Consider the following 23,547-nt stretch of genomic DNA (forward strand, 5'->3'; position numbering starts at 1 on the left):
TTATTTTTCAAAATTAGAATTAGGTAGGTACCTACTTAATTCCTTTAACTTAAGTAGCATGTTTTAGGGGATGGAGGTAGGACATGCCAATTAGGGAGGTACTTATATATTTATAATCTCTTACATCACAACATTTTCTTATATTGAGTTTATTTTTCATCCTTTTGAGTTTGTGAACGCATCATGTCGGTGGAATTTTTGAAATCAGAAAAAGGAAACCCGAAATTGTGCTTTGGTGGACATTTGTTTTATAAAGACAGGCAAAATGAAACAAAAATTCATTGGAAGTGTCAAAATTACCGAAAAACCAAATGTGCCGCTCGAGTTACAACGGTAGATAACACCATCGTTAAAACATGGAAGGAGCACAATCATTGTGGAGACGCAGCAGGAGTTGAGACAGCACAACTTCTTGATACCATTGGAACTTATGCAGAAACAACAAATAATACGCCTCATGTATTATTTCAAATGTTTCGAGAATCTATAGCCAAGCAGCGCCCCTAAACTTCCAAGTGTAGAGACAATGAAACGAACGATCCGAAATATAAGAAATTGAAACTTTGATGGCCCAGTTCTTACAACACGTTGTAGAGACATAGTTTTTACAGAAGAATATAAAACATCGTGCAATGGAGAATTTTTGCTACAATTTGATTCTGGACCCGAGGACAATCTTCAGTACGAAAAGAAATTTGCAGATGAAACTGTTCCCTTACTTTTTTATCAGCTGTATACGATACATGGATTCAAGGACAAAATATCGCTTCCATTAGTTTATGCATTACTGCCTAACAAGCCTGAGGAAACGTATGTATCTCTACTACAGCAGCTGAAAGTATTGGAACCGGCTATGTCCCCGCAATCAATAATTATAGATTTTGAGATGGCGATGATGGCCAGAAGAGTTTTTCCTGACGCTTCGCAACGGGGTTGTTTTTTCCACTTTTCACAATGTACTTTTCATTCCAATCAGAATAATGGATTGAAACAATGTTATGAAACTGATGCTAATTTTGCTTTAAATATGCGAATTTTGGCAGCAATTGCATTTGTGCCCACTTCAATTGTGACGGTCGTTTTTTGAACATTTGTGTGAAAATGGTGTTTTTCCTCCAGAATCGTGAGTTGTTGATTATTTTGAGGATAAATGGATTGGATGCCCAACCGGACGACATCTTCGTCGACCACCAAAGTATTCCCATGAAATGTGGAACGTGCGCCAGCTTGTTCTTGAAGGATTACCAAGAATGAATAATTCTGTTGAAGGGTGGCATAGAGGATTTGAGGAACAAGTCGCTGCTTATCATCCCAACATTTGGAAATTTATCAATTGCATTAAAAAAGAACAAAGTATTAACGAAATGCACATTGAACAATATTTAAGTGGAAGTGATCCGGGCAACAAAAAAAAAAGAAGTATCGCGATTGTGATGAATGAATTAAAAGGCTTGTTAGTGCATACGATGAACGGGGTGATATTGTTGATTGTCTAAGAGGTATAGCGCATAATATTTCTTATTAATAATTTACATACTGTGTGTTGTAAATATTACAGTTTCTTAGTAATTAATTATCTCAACGTGACTGATTCTGAAGATTGCATAAACATTCATTTTGAATTTTTGCAGTGTACTATGACATACCTAATGTTATAATTAGTTTATTTTAAAATTAACCAATTGTTATATTGTTCAAATAATGGATTTTTTACTATTTTTGTGATATATGTAGCTATTAAATTACATATTTCCATACATGTGTGTTTTTTTTTTTTATTTCCGTACTATTCCCTCATAGTTCATAGAATTCTAAAAAATATGCTAATCATAGCTTAAGGCAGAAAATTAAATAAAAAATAACTTTTTATGATTTGACCAAGCACATCTCATTGCTTATAGACGGTAAAATGCGATAAACTGACGCGCCTGTAAATTGTTTATGCGATAAACTGATGCGGCGGTAATTTGCTGGCGGTAAATTTTCCAGACCCCCTGATTGAGATGTACAATGCTTTGAATGGTTTGAGCAGAATCAATGCTGATGGGATTCTTCCGCTTGCTCAGATTAAGAAACTGGGAGGGCATAGATTCAAATTGAGGAAAGACAGTTGTAGAATAGATGTGTGGAAGTTTGCCTTTAGCCAATGTTTAGTTCGTTGCTGGAAAAGACTTGCATCTGTTTTTGTGGAAGCCGATGGCTGAACTAGACAAACATTTAGAGTGACTGGTTGGGTGAAATGGGAAGGGTTTTTTTTTTTTTTTTTTGGCTTATGCTGTATAAGCTTGCTTTTTCACATCATATGCCTCAACTAATGCTAATTGTATTTAGCACTCATGGCTTTAAACTCCGGTCCTCTTAAAGAGCACAGGTTTTTGCACTCTCACTCCTGACCACTTAGCTACGTCAGGCCTACTAGACTAACATGACAGATACCTGAATGCAATATTAAGTATAAAATTTCTTAGCTGAACCAAAAAGATATAGGCCCAATATATGATTCTTCGAGCTACTTATTTGCCACAATTAAACCTTACAATTCCACAACTAGGAACTACACTACTAGTTATGTGATACGATATTCACTCCAAATCACCAATACAAAAGCTCTAGCTAAATTTAAAAATATGCTAACAAACATGGCTAGGGCTATTAAACTAGTTAGTGAACATTATTATGTTATATTATATTAATTACATCAAAAAAACAGCAAATTTTCAAAAAAATTTATCTACTCAAATCAGCTTATCAGCTCAAAATTTTGCAACTAAAGGCAAACGAGAAGAACACAAAAAACACACGATTCGTCTCCACCCAGAAATAAAAGCAAAAACCCAAATTCTGCGCACCACACCGGTAAACCCAGTCCTTTACAAGGCCTCAAGTTTTCCAGGGCCCTCAATTAGTTTATTCTCTGATGGATGAGGTTCAAAAACAGATGGCAAGCTGCATACATCGGCTTCCTATGGAGAAGTACACCATGTGCTACTTTTTACTGACAATGTAAAATAATGCTGATAGTATTTATCATTGAAAAAATAACAATCCTTTCACTGTATAAAACATATACAGTGAAAGAATTGCTATTACAGGAGAATGTGTTCACCGCACTCTATCACTTACAAAATAAGTTATGTTTAAATTTTGGATCATTTTGATTTTAATCAGTGATGGCATTAACTTTAAATCAGTATAAAAAATCTATTAAACTGTATATTATCACAAATCAATATCATATAATTGTACAGAAAAAAACAAAAATTGTGACTTACCTGTATTATCAAACATGATGATCATATTATTCCAGGCAACTAAATGAGTTGGTTGCAAAGATGTAGCATTCCTCCAAAATCGATATGCATCGTTATACCTTTTCTGATCCAAGTACTGTAAAATTCATACATATGTTGCGATTAAAATAAATTATACTGTAATGAATGCAATACATACTTAAGCAGTGTTTCCTATGAATAAAAAAAACTTTATAGTCAAAATGAAGACAAACTTAATAAGAAAGTTGTTCACATCAAAATAAAACAAAACTCCATTTAAGTTGCTTACCCTTTCATTTTGAAGTGAGAAAGAGATACACAGATCTCTTAACAAAACTGAACCTCCAAAGTCTGGCATCAATAATTTTCTACCAACGTTTAGAGAAATATTAGGCCGTATACTGAGAATTAAATACATTCAAAAGAAAAATTATATTCTTGTAGGCATATTTACAATTTTAATTACAGCCTGTTATTGTATGAGGAATTTAAAGAAACAAATTAGTGAAGACATTTATTTGTTTAACAAAAGTGATAACAAAACTAAGAATGAATGAATTTAGACAACAAACCATTTAGTGACATTTTTGCAACTGCTTAATGCCAGATAGTAGTCTGATATTTGATTCCAACATCATTGAGCGTACTTTTAATTGGTCCTCCAAGTGAATATCCATCATCTGAGATTAAGCTTGTTTTAATTTGTGTCATATATGAAAATGTTGATTCACAACAGTAAGTTGTGCAAAACAAGATGGCATTTGACAAACATGTTGATGTAGACGTGTATTCGACAGCATTTTTCCATATTTAAAGAGAATCTTCTTCGCGTCAAACAGAGACTTCAGAAAATTATCTTCTAAGAGCTCAATTAATTTAATCTGTAAGTCATCAGGTGCTTTGGAGACATCAATCAGGTGTGGTTGAAAAGCTGGTTTCAGTGCGAGATCATGTTTCTCAAAATCAGCAAACTTTTCATTGTATTCTCCAATCAGAGAGGCTAGAACAGCTGTGTATTCTTTCATGTCGCATTTCCTTAATAATTTGTTTGTATCCTGTTTATTAATTACTTTTGCCAGTTCAGGAAAGTGTTGAAAGTGTTCAACTGAAAGTTCTGTTTGGTTAAGCAAGGTTTTGAAAAAAGGTCAGCCTTTTCTGAAATGCCTGTATTTTAAGTGACACATCATATTTAGATTTCGTTTTACATTGCAAAAAAATATTCAGATCAGTTTGCTTTGACATTATATCACACAAAAATGCAATATCTCCGCATAATTCCACTTCTGACAATTCACACTGTTGATTTAGTTCCTCAAAAAAAGCTTGTGATTTGTTTTTGCAAAGATAAAAGTTTGACGAGTATCTGTCCTTGGGACAACCAGTGCACTTTAGAATGATGTGGCAGATTCACGCTGAATGTTTCATCATTAAGCTGAAGCATGTTACGGAATTGGCGATCTTGTGATGTATTTGCTCGAATGTAGTTTACAATACCTATAACTTTATATAATGTGCCACTTAAAACAGTAGATTTCGTACACAGATTCTGCTGATGAAGAATACAGTGAAAGGAAATCAAAGTATCTGGAAATTCTTTCTGTAGTAACAAATCCTTCATGTTTTTCTTTCATGGAAGGTGTACCATCTATGCATACACTTACTAAATTACGTAAAATTCAGTTGCGCTTCACGGCATTTTTCTTTGAGGATGGTGAAGATGTCAATTCCACATGTCCTGGCAGTAAGAGTACCCAAAGTCAGTAACCCCCTCATGACAATAAAAATCCACAATTATAATACAAATACAAAATAATACCTGTGCTGAGTCAGTAATGTCAGTGGATTCATCCAAGGCGATCGAATAATAAATGGCTTTGCTTTGGCATGTTGCATGAAGTTGTTCCATTATATTGTGGGCTAATTCATGTTGCCGATCAGTTATGGTCCTCCTTGAAAGAGGTAGTTGTTTGTACTTCTTAACCTTAGCTGAATCTAAACATCCCAAAATGTCAATAATGCATTCTTTTATGATTTCCACATTCATAAAGGGCTTACCTCTTCTTCCAATTATATATGTTACTTTATGTGTCGCTTCAGTGATGTCATCCCTTGTCCTGACGTGGTTTTGAATACTTGCTGCTGCTACTTTCCATCTTTCATTTTCTTATATGCAGACTTTTGAGGTTTTCCTTCTAGATTAGCATATTTGTAGTCCTTATGACTTGCATAATGCTGATATGAATTATATTTCTTAACTGTTGCCAATATGGCATTGCAGAGCAGCAAACACATCATTTTATCATTCAATGCAACAATGTCATACTGCAATTCCCATTCTTCATTGAATACTCTCTTTTCCTCCTCTAATGCTCTTTTCTTATTTCTCGACATAATTGGGTAACCAGTAAAAATTAAAATGAAATACACAGATTGATTGAAGGTTTAATTTTAAAGGAAACAATCACTGGAAACCATCAACTGACACTTGACAGCAGTCAGCTAGATGAGTCATCACAAATAAGAAAGGTAATGTAGTAGTAGTAGTAGTGGCATGTGATGCAAGAAAGCAAGTGTATGAGCTTATGCAACATCAGCCAAAAAAAAAAAAAAAAATTCATACAACCATTCCCTCTAAATGTTTGTCCAGTTCCTCCTTAAATTTATTTAACCTTTCAACTTCCACAATGGCAGATGGAAGTTTGTTCCAGCAATTAACCACCTGCTGGCTAAAGGCAAATTTCCACACATCTATTCTATAACTATCTTTCCTCAAATTAAATTTAGATTACGAACCCAAGGGGTTCGTAATCTAAGCAAGTGGAAGAATCCCATCAGATTTCAGCATGCTCAACCCATTCAAGGCCATATATACCTCAATCAGATCACCGCGCAGGTGCCTAGTCTCCAGCCACTGCAATTTGCAGAACTTAAGCCTCTCTTGGTAAGAGGATCCTTTCATTCCCCTCACCAATCTTGTTGCCCTTCTCTGTACATGCTCAAGCAAATCTACATCCTTCCTAAAATGGGGCCTCCAGACCTGTACACAGTACTCAAAGCGTGACCTGACCATTGCCTTATACAGAGGGACAATCACCTCCTTTTCCCTGCTAGCAAAATTCCTATATATCTAAAACCCCATTGCCAAAACCACCTTGCCAAATTAAGTTCAGTTTCAAGTGGAAGTGATGCCATATCATCTATATGAAAAACAATAATATTCTGTACATATTAGTGAATTAGAATAAATACTTTATTTGTATTTACTTTAATATATAATTCATTATTATTTTCCTTAACTAGAAAAGGCAATGCATACATTTTCTTTAACATGTTACAACTCTTTCTTACAAGCTCTCAGGCCTGTGACGTGAATCACTGGGTGGTTGCCCATCTGCCAATTACTGAGTTGCCACTGACAGGCCTCTTGTTAACTACACAGTTATCGATATAATTAATTTTACCCCTTCACTTTGTTTAGTCCTCTATCGATCTATCATATATTTTTATGTTTTTTTTTTTTTTTTGCTAATGTATGGCATAAATTTACACTAATATATATAAGGAGAATAACAATATATAAAATTTACCTTAAAAATATTTTGAGTTTGGTGTTATGTCATGAAATAAAAGGCGGATTTTGCATTTGAGAGAAACAGACAAAGGCTGCAGGATCCCCACCCCTGCCACAGGGGCTCACATCTGGTGAGTATGTGCTCGGCACACCTAGGGATATCATCATTCTTCTCTCTTGGCAATTCCATTCTACTTCTGACTCTTGTTTTCTCTCTCTCTCTTTCTTTCAGGGTAATTCAAAAATTTTTTTTTTTTGGCTGGTGCAGCATAAGCCTCAGGCTTCCTTGAATCATATGGCTAATAATAATAATGATCGCTAAGTCAGAAGAGTATACATTAATTATTTTTGATAATGAATACAATCATTAACCATATTTAGCAGTCACATGTGCTTAAACATGGTGCCTAAACATGACAAATTGGCCTATTCGAGCTGAATCTGTCAAGTCCACTGAGAATAGAACTGTGTAATTTATATTTGTGAACAAGACAGTAAATCATTGAAATTATGCAATAATAATATTCCATTTTAGATTTAGATGGTCATTCTGCATCTCACGTATTCACTGTTAAATATATATATATATACATTTTTTTTTTCATTTAATTATTTCCCCGAGTAAGAAAATATCTCAACTGGATGACAAAAACAGAAATTCTATTAGTATATAGCATTTGCCAATTTACAAGTACATGTGAGAGTCATGTTATAGTCACACAAGAAGTTCTCTGAGCAATGTAGAGAGGTGACAAAGAAGGACCATGATATCTTAATGATGACTTCGAACAATTGTGTGTGGAGATCAGGTGGTTATAATCCTATTCTATAAGGGAATTGAAAGATTATGCTTGGGTATACTGTGTCCAAATGTGGAGAACTCATGTAAAAATGCATTTAACTTATTGTGAAAGGCAAACGAGATTGGCAAAAATAAGATAGTGCCTATATGAGGACGGACTTCAGATGTGTGATGTACAGAGCTTAGTAAAAAAAACAACTCCCCCCACCCCCGTTATGAGAGTAGATGGGAACGGTTGAAGAATTTTGAGCTCGTGGGATCAGATAAGTTTTTTGGAAATTTTAACCATCTTTTTTGATTAATAAAATCATACCAGATTAATAATTCATACCAGTAATGTATCAGTGTTTTGGCACAAATATCATAACATGTAACTAGCATTGGCGTGAAACTGTAGGTATCAATTGTGATAAGTAGCTCAAAGGTTCTAATCACCTGTAGGGAATATATTTCTTTTTGTTTTTAGCTAAGAAATTTTACTTTTCAGAAAGGATATAACTCATTTATAACTGTGATTGTAACGGTTGTAAAATTAACGATTGTAACGGTTATAAAACAATGTAAAATTTGATATTGTAATACGGGTCATAGGAATCTATTAGCTTAATGTATTATTGTTAAATAATCAATTAAACTGTATTTAAAAGGAAATCATGGCACAGACTAGAACAGCAAAACAACAGGCAAAAAGTAGCAGAGTGGTATGGCTCCAAGGAGAACTACAGAGACCAATTCTCCCATGAAAAATAGCCTAACAAAATGAGCAAATTGTGCAATATTTAGAGATATTTCTGGAACAGGACATAATACAGACAAGGAGGATATCTTTCTGTTTGTGTTCAGTGCAGAGTGTGAAGAAATTAGGTGCCAATTTTGTTCTGATGGGTGTTTATGAGTGTTTGAAGAGTAGGGCAGATGCCCTCGAAGGAATGAAGATGGGGGCCATCAATAACTCAATGCCAAAGCTTGCACTAGTGCATCAGCCAACAGGGCAGCAATCTGTAAGGGAGATGAACTGGTCCCACAGGAGGTGGTTATATTGTCAGGGAAACAAATAATACGTTGTGCAAGCAGGATAGGTGGAATAGGACCAGAGTATGTCTGCCAGAGGCAAAAGTAGACGATATAGATCAGATATCATCTTTGAAGGCACAAAAGATGAAATTATTGCACTTTTTAGCACTAATACTATTAAGAGTAAGAGATCTGAGGATTTAATTAACAAGTATAGAGAAATGTTGGGAAAAAGTCATAAGTTAAGATTGAATTTGAAAGTATCTGCAATTCTGTCCAGACTCAGTGGGAAGGAGTATATGTTGAGAGCTTTGTCAATCAATTTGGCATGGAGAGAATGTGCAAGGCTCATTGAGGTATAATTTTTCTTAGCATGGTCTGTGCTTGTTAACAGGAGAGACTTTTTACAGGGAGGGGATACACTTAAATAGAAGGGATGGAAGAATATATGCTGAAGGTATTGAGGCAGTGATAGGTGGGTCGAAAAACTTGTAGCTTGGGGGACACATGGACAAATAGATTAATCAAATCCTTTTACACAGAGGTGAAGGTAATTTTTGCACTATTTCTACTGGAAAATGCAGAAGACTAAAAAGCAAGCTGTTAGGGATTTCAGGCCCTGCTGTGGATCATCATGGAACAAGTGAATGTTGAGTCAGCTTGGTGTAATGTAAGCACTGGAAAAACAATATTGTTGAGTATGTTATAGGCGTAATGGCTGTGATGAGTACAACAAATGGCTATACAGAGAAATACAAATAGCTATACAGGCTGTGTAAGGGTAACTAAGAGTAAGAACATGTGCGTGTAAACTTGCATTCACAATAATGCTGAGAGCATTGTAAATAAAATTGAAGAATTTGAAGTACTGATTAAGTCATCAAATGCAGACATTGTACAGACAGCAGAGACATGGTGTCACTCACACATAAGTGATGCTGAAGAGGTAATATTCTCTTAGTTAAAAAGCATATTAAATCTAAGGCAAAGCATCAGGTCGACATGGGTGATTATGTGCAATGTTGAGTCAGCTTGGTGTAATGTAAGCACTGGAAAAACAATATTGTTGAGTATGTTATAGGCGTAATGGCTGTGATGAGTACAACAAACAGCTATACAGAGAAATAGAGTGGACCAGTAAATTAAAATGTCTTAGAACAGAGGATTTTAACTTTACAGATGTTGACTGGAATTTGTGGGTTGGTCACTCACACACTAGCAAGGCTTTTCTAGATTTCTTAAATGAATATTTTTTCTATAGCAGCATGTTAGAGATGCAACAAGAGGAAACAATACTTCTGATGAGGCTATCAGCAGTGATAACTTTAATTAAATTCTACAGTGACTGTGGAATTTAATTAAAGACATAACTACTGTCAAGGTTAAATGGAAAGGCTTTTGCTTTTGTAAGGGGTGACTACAGTGATCTTAGACAGTTTTTAAATTCTATGCAGCAGGATGAATAAGATCTGACATATTCTAAATGGGAAGCATTTAGCAAAGTAGTCATAGCAGCTACTAGGTTTTTCATACCAATGAAGAAGAAATACTGGTCAAGGATTAGATGGATGTCAGATGAACTATTGAGATAAGTGACAGAGAAGAAAAGTGCATGGAATGCATATAAATCCTCACACGATTCAGAAGATATAGAATTTAAAAACTCTCTAAGATCACTGTAGTCCTCTTTACGAAAGCAAAAACACTTCCTTTTACCCATGATGGTAGTTTACATCTTTAAGTAAATCCCATATCAATACACTGTTATCACTGCACCCTAGTGGTTCTTTTATCTGCAGATTCTTAATACATGAATAATCACGGCTAATAATCAGATCGAGTATTACTTCGTCCTGTTGTCTCTTTGAAATGATGCTACAGAAAACAGTCATCCAATAAATCCACAAAAGTCTTGCTATGCGAGTAACCAACCCACAAGTTCCAGTCAATATCTGGAAAATTAAAATCCTTCATTATACGATATTCCAATTTACTAACCCAATCTATCTTTGTACAACTGTTCACTGTACTAATTAAAGCCTTTAGGCCTATAACACACTCCTACTATCATTTTTGCTTTCCCAATGCTTATGTCACTTCAAACTGACTCAACATTGCACTGGAAACTACTTGTCAACTTGCCTAACTAACAGCATAACCTCTCATTCCTTCCTATGCTGTCAGTCTTTCTGTACTATTGGGCTACTTTTAAAGAAACTTAAAGTGGCTAACCCTCTTAAATTTTGGAGTTCAGCATCTTATTTTGGAGGAAAAAAATCTACTTGAAATTACTCATTTTGTAAATAATTTTTTGGCGCCCCCTGTTCGTTAGGGACTGAGACCCGTAAACTAACCTTGATGAATTTTTCAACTCTTATGCAGATTTAATCCCGGGTCGGGTAAAGTGTCTATATAGAGATATATATTGTTAAACTTTTGAAATTAATTGGTTGTTTTCTTCTGAATTACTTGTTCAATAAACATAATGTCAGAAGAAGACTGAGATATTACTTGGTCCCAGGAATTTGAAGCATATTCATCTTCTTCTGATGCATATTCTTCTGTTGATTTTCCAACAAAACAGGTGTCTCCTAACAAAGAATCTTTTCAGACGCCAGTTAAGGGTAAAGGTAAAAGGAAATCAAAAACCCCTAAAACTGTTACAAAAGGGGAAACAAACAAAACTAAACTTAAAACAAATTTGGATAAAAATAAGACTTTGAATGATGAAGAAGATAAGAACAGCCAGTCTCTCGTTAAAGAAGTTCGAGCTAGTACAGCCAAGAACAGTGAGGGCTATGCAGGTCTTGATTCCCCAAGTGATACAGGGGATAAAATAGTTAATGTTTGTAGTAGAGAGGACCAAGAGATTTCTTTTATAGATGGTTTGAACCTCGGAGGATCATTACATGCCTCGGAGGTGTATGTGACATCGGCTAAGATAAGAAGGGCTTTAGGAGAAATAATGTCTAAAGATTCAAGTAAAATAACAAAACCAGCGTCTAATAGAATTTATGGTCTCTGGGCTGACGTGGAGGCGGTGACGATAGCTTTGGTGGTGGAAAATGAGTGCCTTAAGGTATGTGCTAGGGATCTGGGAGCGAGTGCTTCTCAGATAAAAGAAATGTTAGATTGCCAGATTGAACTTCATAAGAAGTCTTATGAAGAGGTACTGCGGCAGGATCTCAAGTTGGTTGATCCTGTTGTCAACCAGTATAAACCAAGATCCAAACAGAGGACTGACAGTGCAAGTCGGGATAGATCCTTATCAGTTCCTAGAGGTGTGGTGATCCTCAGAATCTAATTATTTTTAGGCCTACTGAGGACTCTTCCTTGAGTTCGAGTCAGGATATAAAGCAGAAGGTGACACAAGTCATTAAGCATGACCACAAGGAGATGAAAGCAAAACGTATCCTTCTCCTTAGGAATAGCAGGATACTTGTGGAGACCACAAATTCGGTGGATGCTAATAGGATCTATTCTGCTTCTGCTTTGAAAGAGATAGGTCTTACAATGGAGAAACCTCGGTTATCTGATCCAACAGTGTTAATATATGGTGTCCCTTGTGAATATGCTAAGGAGGAAATACTTGATGATCTTTTCGTTAAAAACTTAAAAGACTATGGTTTCTCAAGATCAGTTTTCATATTGAGGGCTGAGCTAAGAACTTCACCCTTCCTCTGGGAATTGACTTCACAAATGACCAAAAGGCAAAAGGTTAAAGTGTAAACAGAATATTTAAGTTAATTGTTATCATGTTGACTTACATGGAGTGCTATTGTGTTGATTTATGTTAATTAATGTTGCATTGATTTTGGCCAATTGTTATTGACAAGATTTATGTCAACTGTTATTGACAAGATTTATGTCAATTGTTATTGTAAAGATGTATATTTTATGTTGTTTTCTTGGTTCTCAGTAATTCAGAGACTCTGAGAATATTTTTTAAAAAAAGTATTGTATATATCTGTTTAATATAATAATTAGTGGGTGTAAGTGAGGATAATTTGTGGAAGTTCTCCACTAGTAATTCATTTGCTGACACCTACTGGTATTGCACTACATCTGGTGGGTGGGGGACGTGCATTCAGCACAAATACATAATGTCGACCCGGGACTAGAGAAGGGCACCGGTCAACAGCTGTCTTAATATTGGCAGTGGTAAAATACCTTGCACATGTTTTTAGGCTAGATGTGTTGAGGTTCTAAGCCAGAACAGATGAGCTACGTGGAGATGGGCTTTTGCCACCCTTGACACTGAGATACACGTACGAAGTGCACCATATAATGTCTTATATATGTGTACATTCAGAGGGTACAGCTCTAAAACGGTGTTTTCAGGCCGGCAGCTAGTTAGTACACTGGACCGAACCTATTGGTACCTCTCTAGGAGGTTTCCGGATCAACTAGTGTATAATCTTGCTACCTCTACTCTGCCAGATAGTGACTGGAGGGAGTCCGAGTAGTGTGTATGCGGGGAACATTGTCGAGGCCACGTTATGTCAAGGATCTGGGTATATTCTTACAATGTGTACGCCAATGCAAAAATTTCATTACTTCATACAGCATATCCCACCCACTTTTTCTTACTATTGAATACACCATGAATTGTCAAACTAATAGAGCAAGCTTATCTGCGAAAAGATCTAAACCTCCCAAGCACTTCCTAATTCATTTCACAAATATACGTGGTCTCAACTCTAATCTCAACAATGTCCATTTCCACTTGCAATCTGCCAAACCCCATGTACTTTTTCTGACAGAATCTCAGTTATCGGTTGATTCAACTACTGCTCATCTCAGATGCCCAAATTATTCGCTGTATGATTCCTTTCGCCTCAAAGGTGGTACTTGTGCATATGTCCGTTCTGATATTCCCTATCAGAGACTTAGCAATTTGGAATCTCCTCTTTTTGATCTTCTCTGGCTTAAAATCTCTCTACCTCATTGGGTCAAATTTATCTGTTGTCTCTACCGTTCTCCCAACTCCACTAATCACTTGGAGCTCTTTGACTTCCTCTCTTTGCAACTTGACTTTCTCCAGTCCAACTTTCCTAACAGTGAGGTAATTTTCCTTGGTGATTTTAATGTTCACAACTCCAGCTGGCTTCCATTTTCTTGTCACACCGACCCAGCTGGTCGAGATGCTGAGGCTTTTGCAATTACTAATGACCTAGCACAGATTGTTCATTTACCTACAAGAATACCGGACAATTCTAATCATACGGCCAATACGCTTGATCTTTTTCTCACAAACAACCCTTCTAAGTACACAGTCGAAGTGAGAAGTCCTTTAGGTACTTCAGATCACAACTTGGTGATTGTCTCTTCTCCAACAGAACCTTTATCTCATGGTTATTCCCAACCTCGTGTTGTTTGGCATTACAAGAATGCAAAATGGGATGACCTGCGAGACTTTTCTTCTTTTCCATGGTCGGATTACTGTTTCAAAACTTCTGATGTCAACGTTTCCTCAGATCGTGTCAGTGAAATTATTCTTGCAGGAATGGAATCCTTTATCCCACACCCCACTTTAAAATCTCGTCCTTTATCTAAACCTTGGTTTTCCAATAAATGTGCTAAGGCTGTTCAAGAGAAGAATGTTGCATATCGTAATTGGCTTGTTTAGCATTAGCATTAGTAGAGGCATTTGATGCAAGAAAGCAAGCTTATGCAGCATCAGCCAAAAAAAAAAAAAAAAAAAACCCACTTCCACTTCACCCCTCTGTTCGTTCAAAATACCTGTCCAGCTGAGCCTTAAACTTATTTAGGCTATCAACCTCCACCACAAGGGATGGGAGTCTGTTCCACCAACCAACCACCCGCTGGCTAAAGGCAAATTTCCGCACGTCTATCCTACATCTGTCTTTCCTCAATTTGAATTTATGCCCTCTCAGGTGATTTTTCTGAGCTAGAGGAAGAATCCCATCAGCATTGAGCATGCTTAAACCATTCAAGGCTTCATACACCTCTATCAGATCACCTCGCTGGTGCCTAGTCTCCAGACACTGTAATTTGCAAAACTTAAGCCTTTCTTCGTAAGAGCACCCCTTTGTTCCATTCACTAATCTTGTTGCCCTTCTCTGTACTCGTTCCAGCAGCTCTACATCCTTCTTGAAATGAGGCCTCCAGACCTGTATACAGTACTCTAGGTGTGGCCTGACCATTGCCTTATACAATGGAATAATCACCTCCTTATCCCTGCTGGAAAAATTCCTGTATATCATTGACAATACTCCATGAGCTACTCTTGCAGCCCGTCTGCACTGCTCAGAGAACTTAATATCTGCCTGCACAACCACCCCCAAGTCCCTTTCATTCTCTACCACTGTCAGTGTAGTACCACAGAGTTGATACGTTGCTCTGGGGTTGTGTTTCCCTTGTGTAGTACTTTACATTTGTCAATGTTAAACTTCATTTGCCACCTCTCAGCCCATCTGCTCAACCTTTCCAGATCCTGTTGCAGCAGCATAGTGTCAGTAGTGTCCTTGACAACCCTGCCAACCTTTGTATCATCTGCAAACTTGGACATTAAGCTTGATATACCATCATCAATATCATTTATATATACAGAAAACAATAATGGACCCAACACTGAGCCCTGAGGGACTCCACTAATAACATTAGTCCACGATGAGCAGTGTCCATTAATTACCACTCTGTGTCTTCTCCCCCTCAACCACCCCTTTATCCATAGCAGCAACTTGCCTCCAATGCCACACTGCTCCAATTTGTGTAGCAGTCTTCCATGTGCAACAGTATCAAAAGCCTTTCTAAGATCCAAGTATATAATATCAAAGTTATTCCCTGCATCCAGTTCTTTTGTGACTGCATCATAGTATCCAATCAAGTTGGTCAGGCAAGACTTCCCCTTAACAAAACCATGCTGTGTCTGAGCTATAACTGAAGTCTTGTCTAAATGATCCTGCAGTGCTTCTTTAACCAGTGCCTCCATTAATTTTCCTGGAACAGAAGTTAAGCTCACAGGTCTATAGTTACTTGTGTCAGCCTTTGATCCTCCTTTGTGAATTGGGGTCATATTTGCACATTTCCAGTCTATGGGTACCTCCTCTGAGTCCAAGGAAGCTCTCATAATTATGGCTAAGGGTTTGCTTACTTCCTTTGCTGCCTCCTTTAATATAACTGGATAGATCCCATCCACCCCGGGTGCCTTTCTTGTGTTTATCTTCAACAGTTTCTCCTCCACTTTACTCCCAGTTATTTCAAGATTCTGTAGCTTACTGCTAGAGTTGAATACACCTCTGGCATTCCCCTTGCTGAATAACTCCTCATGTGTGAATGTCGATGCAAAATATTCATTTAGTTTGTTAGCTACCTGAGCAGGATCATCAACAGTTGACCCATCAATATCAAGTGGACCAATCGGATTCATCCCCTTCCTTCTAGAGTTTACATAAGTAAAGAACTCTTTGCTGTTTTTCTTTGCTTCCCTTGCCAAAGATTTCTCGTAATCTGCCTTCGCCTGCCTAACCTCCTTTGTAACTTGGTTGCATATCAACTTGTATCTATCATAGGCTTCTGTGTCATGTGTTAATTTGTAAGTATCCCATGCATTTTTCTTCTCTGCCATATGCCTTATTAGTTCATCTGACATCCATTTTGGCCTAAACCTTGAACAATATTTCTTAGTTGGTATGTAAAGCCTAGTAGCTTCCAAGATAAGTTCTTTGAATGCTTCCCATTTTGAATTTGCTGTTGGTAACATCATCAGTTGGTCCCACTGTATAGAATTTAAATACTGTCTCTGTCCATCGTAGTCGCCTTTACAGAAGCAATAACCCTTCCCTTTACCCCTGATGGTAGTTACCTCTTTGAGTAAATCCCACTTCAGCACACTGTGATCACTGCCACCTAGTGGTTCATTTATCTGCAGATTCTTAATGCATGAAGAATCACTGCTGATAATCAAATCAAGAGTATTACTCCCTCTTGTTGCCTCCCGAACATGCTGATGTAGAAAACAATCATCCAATAAATCCACAAAAGCCCTGCTAGTGTGTGAGTAACCAGCCCCCAAATTCCAGTCAATATCTGGGAAGTTAAAATCTCCCATTATAAGACTCTCTGATTTACTGGCCCACTCTATTTCCCTGTACAGTTCCTTATTATACTCATCAGAGTCATTAGGCCTATAGCACACTCCTACTCTCAATTTTGATCTCCCAATGCTTATGTCACACCAAACTGACTCAACACTGCACTGTCCAGCGATGTCGACTGGCTTCACTTCCTTGGTTTTTATGTGTTTCTTAACTAATAGCATAACCCCTCCTCCCCTCCTGTCCTCTCTATCCTTTCTGTAAACGTTGTACTCCCCAAATTGCAGTTCTGCATCCCTTATATCTGTGTGACACCACGTCTCTGATATCCCAACAATATCTGCCTTTGATGTTTTGAGCAATACTTCAAATTCATCAAATTTATTTACTAAACTCCTAGCATTGGTGTACACGCAAGTATACCTGCACCTGTTTCTATTCTTAGCTACCCTAACACAACCCATGTGTTTACTTGTACCGCAATGGCTCCCAGAAGTCTCTGAAATACCATGCATCTTGTTTTTCAGGCTTCTGCTCATTCTAATAGAAGCAGTGCAAGAATCTCTTTCACCTCTGCCAGTGGCTACTGTCAATCTATTGGTCTTTGTCTCCCCCCAAGCTAGCAGTTTTCCGACCCACCTAACACTGCCTCGATAGCATCAGCAAATATTCTTGCACCCTTTCTATTTAAGTGTATCCCATCCCTGTAGAAACAATCTCTCCTGTTAACAAGTATTCAGGCTGAAAAAAATTCTACCCCTTGAGCCTTGCACAATCTTTCCAGGGCCGAATTGATCGACAAGGCTCTCAACATATACTCCCTCCTATCGTGTCTGGGCATCATATACTCCCTCCTATCGTGTCTGTTTCTAATTCTTCAGTTTCATTTTCTGCCTACACCAAAGCTCACAACAATTGTAAAGCAGTTATCAATCAGTCCAAACTAGAGTTTGAACAGGCTAAGAGTAGAAAACTTGCTTCCTGCCCTAATGGTAGCCGAGCATTCTGGTCTCTTGCCAAAGCTATTGGCTGCAACTTTTGCCCATCTCTGCTCCCACCTCTGTCCAAACCAGATGGTTCTGTTGTCACTTCAGCCAAGGATAAAGCTGACTTGCAAGCATCCCATTTTTCTTCCAACTCATCTATTAATGATCTTGGTAAAACACCTCCCACCATTCCCAACACACTCCATTCAATGCCTCCTGTGGTCTTCCGTCAAAAGGATGTCAGAAGGATTTTGATGAATCTTGATGCTAAGAAAGCTCCAGGTCCCGATGGTATTTCTCCACTTGTTCTCAAAACCTGTGCTCCTGAACTTACTTCTATTCTTTGCCACCTTTTTTCACTTTCTTATTCCAAAGGTGTTTTTCCTTCTGCTTGGAAATTTGCTCATATCCAGCCAGTTCCTAAAAAGGGTGACAAATCCCTCCCATCCAATTATCGTCCCATTGCAATTACTTCTACTCTTTCTATAGTAATGGAGAAATCAATTAACCGCCAACTCTTAAACTACCTAGAAACCTTCCATCTGATCAACGATCGCCAGTATGGATTCCGTCAGTGTCAATCCACTAGTGATATTCTGGCTTATGTTACCCTTTTATGGACTAATTCAATGGAAAGGTTTGGTGAAACTCAAGTAGTTGCTCTTGACATTTCAAAGGATTTCGATCGTGTTTGGCATAAAAGTCTTCTAAAAAGGCTTCCATCTTATGGTTTGCCAACTGTTTTTAGTAACTGGTTATCCAGTTTTCTCTCTGAACGCTCACTGAGGATGATGGTGGATGGCTCTCTGTCTTCTAACTTCTCCACTAATGCCAGTCCCCCAAGGTTCAGTTCTTTCTCCCACTCTTTTCCTCTTGTATATTAATGATCTTCTTCCACTCCCTGGAAATCCTATCCATAGTTTTGCCGATGATAGCACATTGCATTCCACTTTCCATTTTGAGAAACCTTGTCCTGCTCAATCAGCTTCAACTCCCCGAAAACCTGCTACCAATTCCTTAAATGCCGATCTTCAGGTAATTCTCCAGTGGGGCAAAGACAACTTAGTTGATTTCAACCCTTCTAAAACTCAGTCTTGTCTTATATCTCGCAAAACGGATTCTTCTACCCCTATGCTTATCTTTAGTGACACTCCGATTTCTAGGCAAAATGTTATATCTCTTTTGGGGATTACCCTGACTTCTAATCTCTCTTGGCACAAGCACATTACAAATATTGCTTCTTCTGCATCTAAAAAACTTGGTTTTCTCTTTCGCTCTCGGCGTTACTTTTCTTCCAAACAGCTGCTCTATATAAATCGCAAATCCGCCCTGCCATGGAATATTGTTCCCACATCTGGGGTGGTGCTCCCGAAACCTCTCTCAGGCTTCTTGATTCCATTCAGAAGAGGGCAGTTAGGTTAATTAATGACTCATCTCTAACAGAGTCTCTCCACTCGCTGTCTCATAGACATACTGTTTCTGCTGCATGCCTCTTCCACACTTCCATGGGCACTGTTCTTCTGAATTGGCTTCTATAATTCCCGCTCTCTCTTTCAAAACAGTCCGAACACGTGCCGCCACCAGTCAACATCCATTTACTGTCCAACATCAAACGCGCAGAACCAACTTTTCAACTTCCTCGTTTATTCATTCAACTGCTGTTTTCTGGAACAACCTTCTTTCATACGTATTTTCTGAAAATTACAGTCTACAGAAGTTCAAGTCCAATGTCAACGAATATCTTCTTTCGTCTTCTCAACCTCCAACCGAAGCACGGTACTAAGTACTATAGGTTCTAACACCTCTCATGTTTGGGGTTTACATAAAAAAAAAAAAAAAAAACGAGAATGTTAATGTATATAAAATTGTGTATATATCTTTTTGTAAATATTGTGTGTGTGTGTGTGTGTGTGTGTGTGTATATATATATATATATACACGCAGTAATGAAATAATGTTAAATTGTAAAAATGTAGAAGACGTCCTGTAGGTTAAAATACCCGAAGCAATCCAAGAATAAATAGGACCCTAGGCAACAATGGTTAAACATAAATATTAAATTCAATAAAAAACATACATTATTAGTCAACCATGGGAAAAGATACTTTGCAAGGGACTTTGTCGAGGTCTTAAACCCCTAAAAAATACATAACCCATATACAACCCTGGTAATCATTACCTAAAATTCAATCCTTGTGGTAATAAGCGATGTCAAACCTGCCCATCTATGAACACCAATTACTTTTCCCACAATACCAATAATCCGGTATTCTGCCATGCCAGTGGCCTTATTTACCTCATTACTTGTAATGAGGTAAATAAGGTGTAAAGTGGCCTTATTTACCTCATTACATGTCAGGCTAAATATATAAGGCAAACGGGGGAGAACTCTATATAAGAATAAATGTGCACAGATCACATATTAAAAACTTTGTTAACCAAAATGATATAGAACTACAACACTTCCAAGTACATAGCTTCAACAATTTTACCATCACCATACTCGAAACAGAACATAATCACATTAGACTTGAACGAGAAAATTTCAATATCCTAAAATTTAAAACTCTCTATCCCTATGGCCTCAGAATTTTCAACGGACATAATTATAACAATAGCAATACAGATACCTGTGTTTATAAACTTTTTCATATGGCCAAAAGACCTGCATCCAAACTTACACTTAGAAAGAAATGTACCTCCAATAATATTAATACTAATACTAACAAAAAAACACACACTAAGTATATTCTAGGCAGATTTACTGATGTGATTGAATCATGGCATGAACCTATTATATATATCAAAAACATACATGATATAGTATTCCGCCTTAAGCACAGTAAACCTAAAGCATTGGAAAAAATCAACTCGACGTATCAACACTGTAACCAACATTTAGACCACCTACTCAAGGATATTTTCAGGTATCGTTTGGATAATAAATCAACTATCTCTAATATTTATATTAACATTAAATTTTGTAATATTATATTTGATAGCTTACCTTTTAATGACATTATTAATAAACATATACATGATCTACCTGTTAAAAATAAGTATATAGTAACCAGGTTTAGCTATAATAAACCTTTTGGGCTTACGGTATGTAACTATAAACAGCTTGTCTGTAACTTAGATAATGGCTACAAGGAGGCCATATGCAATTGCCACTTACCACAATAATGTGGATATGCACTATAAACATGTTATTACGGGGAACCTTAATTTGGTTCCAGACACTGAACTGCGTTTATTACTATCCTATGGTTTTAAATATAGACCTAATATCCTACCTAATGCTAATAAAATAACCAAATGTCCAAATGTAATAAGGACCTTATTACATTTGGACCTTATGCATTTCTGCTTAAAACTAGCCTATAAACATAATTTACCATTAGAGGCTTTCTATAAATGGTTGGTTCTTACACATACTGACTTTAATCAGCATATACATATGACCCATAACACCAATCGGACTATTAAAATATTTGATCTGCACAAAATCAAACAGCAATTAAAGAAATTACAAGCTAATTTTATCATAACTACTATAGACAAGGCTGCTAACAATTACAGTTTCATATGCAAAAAATTCTATGCCACGCTATTACAAAACGAACTATATAACAGTACCACTTACACTAGAATAAACAGTAACCTTAGCACTATTACTAAAAAGTTACTTGCCATACAAAAAAAGTTAAAACTGAATAACCACAACACCAACTTCCCTTATTTATATGGTATACCTAAGTTTCACAAATCACCTATAAGTTTCAGATTTATAACATCATGTAGGAATAGCTATGCTAAAGTCCCACATAAAAAGCTGGTTGACCTGCTAAGCATCATTTTTAATAAATTGGACTTTACTAGAATTATTAATAGCAATAGCCCAATTTTAGCATACTTGAAAGGCAATAAACATAACATCAAATATATTAGCACTTTTGATTTTAAAAACTTATTTACTAGCATTCCACATGATGGTTTAAATTTAGTTTTAAAAAAATATTACACAGATTATAGTAACATCTTACCTTGCCAATCTAATTACTGGGATCATTTATTAAATCTTTGCATTTTTAATAGTTACATCTATAACAGTAGCAACATTTTCATACAGCATACAGGCATTGCCATGGGGGCGTGTAGCTCTTGCCTAATTGCTAACCTGTATTTACACCATTTTGAAAATAATTTCAGTAAAGATATTATCATGTATAGATATATTGACGAACTAATTGTGTTTAATTATCCTAACTTTCATGAAGAAGCTATAAATTTATTACCCACAGGAATTGGTTCTAGAGGTTACTAACATGAATGGTGCTAATAAATAAAGCTACCTATCTGGACATAGACATACATATAAATAATAATTATTTATATACTAAGGTATATGACAAATGCAGTGAATTTGAGTTCAAATCTATAGACCTAACTAGTTGGTTTACCAATATCTCTATACGTATCCATAAAAACATTATAGTTTCACAATGTCAGAAGGATAAAAATTTGCAACAATACAAATGATATTATCGACACGCTTATCGACCTCAAACAAAAATTAATAGGTAACGGATTCCCGCATAAATTTATTATGAAGAATATGTATACAGCTATGTCTATAGCCCTTAAAAAATACCACGATAACAAACCTTTTGGAAACCATATCAGCTGTTAAGGCAGCTTTAACACTGGTTTATTTTTGGATAAATATATATATTGTAATCTTTGGTTTTTGGATTTATAACTATTGGAATCTTGGAATTTGGTTTATTACATCAGTATCTGTTACGAGTAACGGTTTCTACACAGCCTATGTATATACATGTACACATAGTAGGTACTGCTGTAGTAACATGGCATATATAGCTTACACTCATTGAAAAAGTCATACCTATATGTGTTGCTACAGTAGGAATTAATTTCTTTTCTCTTCTACCGCTGAGAACTGAAAACTGGATTTGGTTCTGCTTTCAACACGATAGAGGGCGCTTCCTATCCATTTATCAAGTAATTTCATTTTTGTAGTTGCTTGACACATCTGAGGTGGCGCTGTCTTCATCTAGGTGAATATATGACATGTGCTTTGACTTACGGTCCTTCTTGTCTATGCTTCAACAGGGTAAGGTAACGTATATTTAACGCCGTATTACCTTAGTGTTTTCATCATGGGTATATCCTACTCCCTATGACCTTAACATTTTTACTATGAATATTGCCTATTTGGCGTTTAGGAATTAGCCATTCCGGTATTCCACTTTTCGATATATTTCCGTTATATATTACCAATTTTTATCGGCTCTTCTTTGCTGATATTTTCTTACTATACCAGGATCCCTTTCTTATAGGGTCAGGAAGTTACGCTCCCGGTACCATCCTATGTACAATCGTATAAACACTTTTCCTTCACTTTTTACTTTTTAACTATCTTATTCTTATTTATCATACCTCATGAACTATTAGAGCAATTTCAGGGGGATTGAGGTACTATTATTTTAACTAGCCTTCTCTCCGTTCTCCTTCTGTTAGCTAATTTAGCTTATTATGTTTAGCAGATTATTTGGTTCTCAGCATTGCTTATTTACTATTTTGTTACAGCTATCGGTCGGGCTAAATGTCATCCAGCCTGTCTTCTGCAAAATTACTATTAATAAGCTACTTAATTTCTATTTTATTATACTATTTTATTTTAATACCTAACTTATGTGTCCATTTCAACAACTTTCGGCCCTAGTTATACAGGCAGTTGTCAACAGAAACTGATGGCTCTGCCAGCCATGGGTTATGTATTTTGTAGGGGTTTAGCCCTCGACAAATTCCCTTGCAA

The 23,547-nt window shown here is 36.6% G+C and overlaps 1 protein-coding gene across 1 annotated transcript in view; it reads right to left on the reverse strand.

Moving 5' to 3' along the window:
- The window catches only part of Tmtc4 (Transmembrane O-mannosyltransferase targeting cadherins 4), a gene marked incomplete at its 5' end in the record, with an annotated part of 433,994 nt that overhangs the window by 72,664 nt on the left and 337,783 nt on the right, over nt 1–23,547 (reverse strand). Inside the window, one exon of the mRNA XM_090380839.1 lies at nt 3,273–3,387. Within this exon, the coding sequence (XP_090236965.1) occupies nt 3,273–3,387 (115 nt within the window). The remainder of the gene's footprint in view (nt 1–3,272; nt 3,388–23,547) is intronic.

The sequence above is a fragment of the Mastigoproctus giganteus genome, chromosome 9, assembly GCF_048544385.1.
Source record: "Mastigoproctus giganteus isolate SK-2022 chromosome 9, ASM4854438v1, whole genome shotgun sequence".
Lineage (NCBI taxonomy): Eukaryota > Metazoa > Arthropoda > Arachnida > Uropygi > Thelyphonidae > Mastigoproctus > Mastigoproctus giganteus.